This window comes from Medicago sativa, chromosome 2, assembly GCF_051527215.1.
Source record: "Medicago sativa cultivar Bolivia chromosome 2, Bolivia_mono, whole genome shotgun sequence".
NCBI classification, from domain to species: Eukaryota; Viridiplantae; Streptophyta; class Magnoliopsida; order Fabales; family Fabaceae; genus Medicago; species Medicago sativa.
The window spans coordinates 5,592,506-5,600,316 of NC_140750.1; the positions used below are offsets into that span (position 1 = coordinate 5,592,506).

General features: G+C 40.2%; 1 protein-coding gene and 1 non-coding gene across 2 annotated transcripts; both read left to right on the top strand.

Annotated features, from left to right (window-relative positions):
- Positions 1–610: 610 nt before the first annotated feature.
- Positions 611–7,387, top strand: GSL1 (glucan synthase-like 1). Its single transcript, XM_085742207.1, has 4 exons — positions 611–6,124; positions 6,403–6,505; positions 6,604–6,790; positions 7,039–7,387. Exon 1 carries the CDS (start codon positions 781–783, stop codon positions 6,109–6,111), a length of 5,331 nt encoding a protein of 1,776 aa, XP_085598333.1. The 5' UTR covers positions 611–780; the 3' UTR covers positions 6,112–6,124; positions 6,403–6,505; positions 6,604–6,790; positions 7,039–7,387.
- Positions 3,752–3,830, top strand: LOC146943904 (small nucleolar RNA J33). Its single transcript, XR_015029561.1, has one exon. It is a non-coding gene; the product is annotated as a small nucleolar RNA J33 (small nucleolar RNA).
- Positions 7,388–7,811: the final 424 nt, after the last annotated feature.

Below are 7,811 nucleotides of genomic sequence, written 5' to 3' on the forward strand. Positions count from 1 at the left end.
TCATTTATCATAGTGGGACCAATATACCTCTATAATAGATTATCTACTAGTTTTAGAGTGTTTGCTTAGATTCATCAAATCTTTTTACTAAAAAATTATTATCTTTTCATGCCACTTTCACCAAGCTAAACATCATGCAAAGGCCATACCTTTATTTTTTAAACTCTTATGATTATAAAATCAAGTGGAAGTAGCAAACAGCCAAACAATAACATGAGTTAATCTAAATCTAAATTACAGACACAAGCCATATGAGACACGTGCTTCACGTGCCAGTATACAACAAACAAACCAGATAATACAACAATTTTCACCCATCACTCCACCAATAACAATAGTAATGAACCGATTTTTTAATACTCCAGGCAAAGATTCCCTCATCCCATGTTTTTTGTTTACGTCAAAATCAAAATAATCACACATCAACACGACGCCGTTTCATCGAATAGTACCGTCACACACTTTAATTAATGGTGTTATTGGTAGGTTCCACCACAGGAGCGTGTGTCTCAACCGCGACCCAACAGCGCGTGGTATTCGAAACTCGAAACTGAACAGTGAAAATTAAAAAAGTTTCAGTTCTTTTTTCGTGTACTTCACCTCCTTCTTCACACTTCAATCCTATCTCTTCATTCATCCATGGCTTAACAGTGAGAAACTCAAAAGAAAAACAAGAAATTGAAGAGAAAATGAAAAAAACAAAACTAACTCACGAAAACAAATAAATGCATTCAATTTCTCGCAACAAACTCTCAACTTCGTGTTAAACGGTTACTAAATATGCAAATGAGACAACGTCCCTCCGCCATGCGCGGTGGTCCGGTGAACCAGCAACGACCACCGCCACCTCCGTTAAACTCCGTCTTCAACATTATCCCAGTCCACGACCTCCTCATAGACCATCCATCACTCCGTTATCCAGAAGTCCGAGCCGCCGCCGCCGCACTCCGCACCGTCGGCGACCTCCCAAAGCACCGTTTCATGGCCTGGCAACCAGACATGGATCTTCTCGACTGGCTCCGGTTACTCTTCGGATTCCAAATCGACAACGCAAGAAACCAAAGAGAGCATTTAGTTCTTCATCTCTCAAATGCACAGATGCGTCTTGAACCTCCTCCGGCTATCCCCGACGCGCTTGACGCCGATGTTCTACAACGTTTCCGACGAAAGCTTCTTCATAACTACACTTCCTGGTGCTCTTATCTTGGTCTTAAGTCAAGCGTGTTGAACACGCGCCGCCGTGATCCAACCGATCTTCGTCGCGAGTTGCTTTACGTTTCGCTTTATCTTCTAATTTGGGGTGAAGCTGGTAACCTTCGTTTTGTTCCGGAGTGTCTCTGTTATATTTATCATTTTATGGCAAAAGAGCTTAATATGGTTCTTGATGGGTTTATTGATCCTGATACTGGTAGTCCATTTTTGCCAACAGTTTCTGGTGAATATGGATTTTTGAAATCTGTTGTTATGCCAATTTATAATACTATTAAGATTGAAGTTGATAGTAGTAGAAATGGTAAAGCACCACATTCTGCATGGAGGAATTATGATGATATAAATGAGTATTTTTGGAGTAGGAGGTGTTTGAAGAAACTTAGATGGCCTTTGAATTTTGAGTCTAGCTTTTTTGGGACTACACCTAAGGATAATAGGGTTGGGAAAACTGGCTATGTTGAACAAAGGTCATTTTGGAATATTTATAAGAGTTTTGATAGGTTATGGGTTATGTTGATTTTGTTCATGCAAGGTGCTATTATTGTTGCTTGGGAGGGTACTCAGTATCCTTGGCAAGCATTGGAGAGAAAGGATGTTCAAGTCAAAATGTTGACTTTGTTTATCACTTGGGGTGGTCTTAGGGTACTTCAATCTGTGCTTGATGCTGGAACTCAATATAGTTTGGTTACTAGAGAGACGGCTTGGCGTGGAGTAAGGATGGTGGCCAAGGGTTTGGCTGCTATAACGTGGACTGTTTTGTTTGGGGTGTTTTATGGATTGATTTGGATTGAGAAGGGTTCTAAACGAAATTGGTCTGATGCGGCAAATGAAAGGGTTTATACATTTCTTAAGATTGTCTTCTGCTTTCTATTACCAGAGATGTTGGCATGTGTACTGTTCATATTGCCGTGTATACGGAACTTCATTGAGGAATCAGACTGGAGAATAGTATACTGGTTGACATGGTGGTTTCATACCCGGATTTTTGTGGGTCGGGGTGTGAGACAAGGGCTTATGGATAATGTGAAGTATAGTCTTTTCTGGATTGGAGTATTGGCTGCAAAATTTTCATTCAGTTACTTTCTTCAATTCAAACCTCTTGTTGCTCCCACTAAGGCTCTGTTGAAACTTAGGGGCATCAATTATAGATGGCATGAGTTTTTCAATAACACCAACAGAGTGGCAGTTGTTTTGCTATGGTTACCTGTTGTGTTGGTATACTTCATGGATTTGCAAATATGGTATTCGATTTTCTCTTCTTTTATTGGTGGCACGATTGGTCTGTTCTCACATTTGGGTGAAATCCGGAATATCTCACAACTCAGGCTCCGATTCCAGTTCTTTGCCAGTGCAATGCAGTTCAATCTGATGCCAGAGGAGAAGCTTCTAAGCCAGCAAGCAACGATGCTGAGGAAGGTTCGTGATGCTATCCATCGGTTGAAATTACGATACGGACTTGGTCAACCCTTCACAAAAATTGAATCAAGCCAAGTGGATGCTACCAGGTTTGCCTTAATATGGAATGAGATAATCATTACTTTCAGGGAGGAAGATATAATCAGTGATCGAGAACTTGAGCTCCTGGAACTGCCACCAAATTGCTGGGACATTAGGGTAATTCGATGGCCGTGTTTCCTTCTCAGCAACGAGGTACTACGTGCTCTCAGTCAGGCAAAAGAGCTGGAAAATGAGTCTGACAGGTCACTATGGTTGAAGATGTGCAAGAATGAGTATCGCCGGTGTGCTGTCATTGAAGCTTATGATAGCATTAAGTACTTATTTCGTATGATTCTCAAAGTTGATAAGGTAGAGTTCTCCATTGTGACTAATATATTCAGGGACATAGACTACTGCATTCAGGCGGGGAAGTTAACAGAAGCGTACAAGATGTCTCTGCTACCAGAGCTACATGCTAAGGTGACTGAACTGGTTAAAATTTCGATACAGCCAAACAAAGATTTGAATAAGGCTGTAAATTTGTTGCAAGCCTTGTATGAATTGTGTATTCGAAGATTTTCAAAGGTGAAGAAGACCGCCGCCCAGCTAGTTGAGGAAGGCCTGGCGCTACAAGGTCCAACAACAGAAGGGGGACTGCTCTTTGAGAATGCTATTGAGTTTCCTGATGCCGGAGATGAAGCCTTTACCAGGCAGCTCAGAAGGTTGTCTACAATTCTCACTTCAAGAGACGCAATGCACAATGTTCCGTTGAATCTTGAGGCTCGACGGCGGATTGCTTTCTTTAGCAATTCTTTGTTTATGAACATTCCCCGTGCTCCCTATGTTGAAAAAATGATGGCTTTCAGTGTTTTGACCCCATATTATGATGAGGAAGTTTTGTATAGCAAAGAGTCTCTTCGAAAAGAGAATGAGGATGGCATTACTACTCTGTTTTATTTGCAGAAGATTTATGACGATGAATGGAACAATTTTATGGAAAGAATGCGTAGAGAGGGCTTGAAAGATGAGGATGATATCTGGACAACAAAATCCTTGGACCTTCGCCTTTGGGTATCTTATAGAGGTCAAACATTGTCTCGCACAGTCAGAGGGATGATGTACTATTATAGCGCCCTTAAGATGCTCGCTTTTCTTGATTCAGCATCTGAGATGGATGTAAGACAGGGATCCGAGCATATTACTTCATATGGTTCAACAAACGCAAACAACCGTCTGAATACTCTACGCTCAGATGTGCATCCATCTCTACGGAGATTGCGAAGGGCAGATAGCAGTGTGACGCTGTTATTCAAGGGAGATGAATATGGGAGTGCGATGATGAAGTTCTCATATGTTGTGGCATGCCAGATGTATGGACGCCACAAGGCAGAGAAGAATCCCCGAGCTGATGATATACTGTATCTGATGAAAAACAACGAGGCCCTTCGAGTAGCATATGTTGATGAGATTTCTTTGGGGAGGGAAGAGTCTGAATATTACTCTGTTCTTGTGAAGTTTGATCAGCAATTGCAGAGTGAGGTTGAGATCTTTCGGGTCAGATTGCCTGGTCCTTTAAAACTTGGAGAAGGGAAACCAGAAAATCAGAATCATGCAATGATCTTTACGCGGGGTGATGCAATTCAGACCATAGATATGAATCAAGACAATTATTTTGAGGAAGCTCTCAAAATGCGGAATCTGTTGGAGGAGTTCAATGTCTACCATGGTATCAAGAAGCCAACCATTTTGGGGGTTCGAGAGAATATATTCACAGGCTCTGTTTCGTCGCTTGCTTGGTTCATGTCATCCCAAGAGACAAGTTTTGTGACACTGGGCCAGCGATTTCTGGCAAACCCTTTGAAAGTACGGATGCACTATGGTCATCCGGATGTGTTTGACAGATTCTGGTTCTTGTGTAGGGGTGGAGTCAGCAAGGCATCTAGAGTGATCAATATTAGTGAAGATATTTTTGCTGGTTTCAATTGTACATTGCGAGGTGGCAATGTGACACATCATGAATATATACAGGTAGGTAAAGGAAGAGATGTTGGCTTGAATCAGATATCCATGTTTGAGGCCAAGGTCGCAAGTGGCAATGGCGAGCAGGTGCTGAGCAGAGATGTCTACCGGCTAGGACATAGATTAGACTTCTTCCGCATGCTTTCAGTGTTCTACACAACTATAGGATTTTACTTTAACTCCATGGTAGTTGTAATGACAGTCTATGCCTTTCTTTGGGGCCGACTTTATATGGCCCTCAGCGGCATTGAAAAGGAAGCCCAAAACAATGCTAGCAACAATAAAGCCCTTGGTGCAATAGTAAATCAGCAGTTTATAATCCAGCTTGGTATTTTCACTGCACTCCCAATGGTTGTTGAAAATACTCTTGAGCACGGGTTCCTTCCTGCAGTATGGGACTTCTTGACAATGCAGTTGCAGCTTGGATCACTATTTTTTACATTCTCTTTGGGAACTCGCACCCATTTCTTTGGTCGGACTATACTTCATGGTGGTGCTAAGTACCGAGCCACAGGTCGCGGTTTTGTGGTGGAGCACAAGAGTTTTGCTGAGAACTATCGGCTATATGCTAGAAGCCATTTTGTCAAGGCCATTGAACTTGGAATTATTTTAATTGTGTATGCTTCTCATAGTCCCTTGCCTAAGGCTACTTTTGTGTACATAGCTATGACACTCTCAAATTGGTTTCTTGTAGTTTCATGGATAATGTCTCCTTTTGTCTTCAATCCCTCCGGATTTGATTGGCTGAAAACTGTATATGACTTTGAAGACTTTGTGAATTGGATTTGGTATCCGGGTGGGCCGTTCAAAAAGGCAGAATACAGCTGGGAAACATGGTGGTATGAGGAGCAAGATCATCTAAAAACAACCGGTATATGGGGAAAGCTGTTAGAAATCATTTTAGACCTTCGATTTTTCTTCTTTCAGTATGGCATTGTTTACCAGCTCGGCATTGCAAATCATAATACTAGTATAGCTGTTTACTTGCTGTCATGGATATTCATGGTTGCTGTTGTTGCGATTTATATCAGCATAGCATATGCACGGGATAAATATGGTACAAATGAGCACATATATTATCGTCTAGTGCAGCTTCTTGTGATTATGGTCACAGTTCTAGTAATTGTTCTCTTACTGGAGTTCACCCGCTTCAGTTTTGTTGATCTTCTAACAAGCTCGTTGGCATTCATTCCCACAGGATGGGGAATGATTTTAATAGCCCAGGTGCTTAGGCCTTTTTTGCAGTCAACTATAGTGTGGGATACTGTGGTTTCCTTGGCACGACTCTATGATTTACTGTTTGGGATTATTGTTATGGCCCCCATGGCAGTTTTCTCATGGTTACCTGGATTTCAATCCATGCAAACTAGGATTCTCTTTAATGAAGCTTTCAGCAGGGGTCTCCAGATATCTCGAATAGTTAGTGGCAAGAAATCTGCTTGAGATGTTATTGGAGGTAATTTATGCATCATATTTGTAGCGATATTATATAGTTTTTCCTTAATTGAATATGAAGACATCAAGATATTTGTCCTTGCTATGTAATTAAGTTGAAGTGGAATTTTACCTTGTAAACTGCAATGAACCATGATTTATAGCTAATGGATTTGCTTCTTGAAGCATTTTCCTATCGAGTCAGCTTGGATTGTGCGATTCTGGAATCTTTGTCCAAATTTAATTGTAAATGTCTGCTGTGCTTATTTGCAGTAACACTCTAATAATTTAAATGTGCAGGTCTTACCTATAACAAAAGGTGTTATCATTGGCGCTGGGAGAGAATAAGAGACGTGTTTATGTATTTTCCCCATGTAGTATCAACTTAGTGTAGCAGTCCAAGGTACTAATTTTAAGCAAAACCTTGGTCCAATTTAATTGTAAATGTGAAATGTGCTTATTTGCAGTGACATTCTATAATAATTTACATTGCATGTGCAGGTCATACTTAAAACAAAGGGTGTGTTCATTGGCGCTGGGAGAGAATAAGATACATGTTTCTATATCTTCCCATGTAGGAGCATCAACTTGTTAGTGTACTAGTACAAGATACTAATTTTAAGCAGAAGGTCGCTTGTGGCTATTCCAGCCTCGTTTTGCCATGGTGAATGGATGTCTACAGATTAATGTATGTACTTATCAGAACTAAAACATTGTTTTCTTAACTACATTTCCAAATGAATTTAGTTAAGCAACAATCTCAAGTATAATGAATCTCTGTACCTCACTAACCATAAAGATTGGTGAATAATATAAATGTGTGTCATGCTGTTTTATAACAACGCACGTGCATGTTTTTTCCAAGCAATCATTTGTCATATATTTGCTTTTATTAGAATATTTCAATTCTAATCCAAACTTGGTACTTATTTTCAGGTTATGCAATATCAAGAGCTAAGGTTTAGGCTTCTTTCCATGACAATGGTGACTTCTGTACAATTACATGACATTATTGATGACCGATCTATTAAGGGAGGAGGCTGATTGTGATTGTCTCCCACACCAGTACATTACCATGCTTCTCATTGATGATCTAATTGCTGTATATATTGTCCATATGTAGTGCAACCTAGTTATTAGCTAATAAAGATGAACTCAAGGCAGCTATGCTTTCTAGTTGGTTTTTAGTTGGCTAGTAAATTGAGAAGTTAGTTATGCACTTAGATTATGCTCTATGAACACATTTTGTATTTTTCATTAGATGTTAAGAAGATTCATTCTGCTATTTTCACTCTTCGCTAGTTTTTTTTTACTTAGATGGTATTAAAGCTCTTTAGCGTAGAGCGGCTAGAAATTCAATAGATGTTTACATGGAAAATGCTATAGATTTTTGGAATGATCTTTAGAGATAGACCTGAGCCACGCAAATGAACTAGAGAAAAATACAAGCTTCATCTTCATGACTATATTTGCAATGCCACAACCACTATCCTTATCCTTTGTCCTCATCCATTTCACATTTCCATATTTCTGAACCACACCTCACTAATATCCTCCCTTTGCAATCTGAGATAGAACCTACCTTACCAACTAGACAGTAAAGATATTCGATGGATAAAAGCAATGGAACTTGAGATTGCAACCTTGGAAACAAAAAAAAGTCATGACAGTTTGTTGACCCACCACCAGGGGTAAAGTGACTGGAGGTG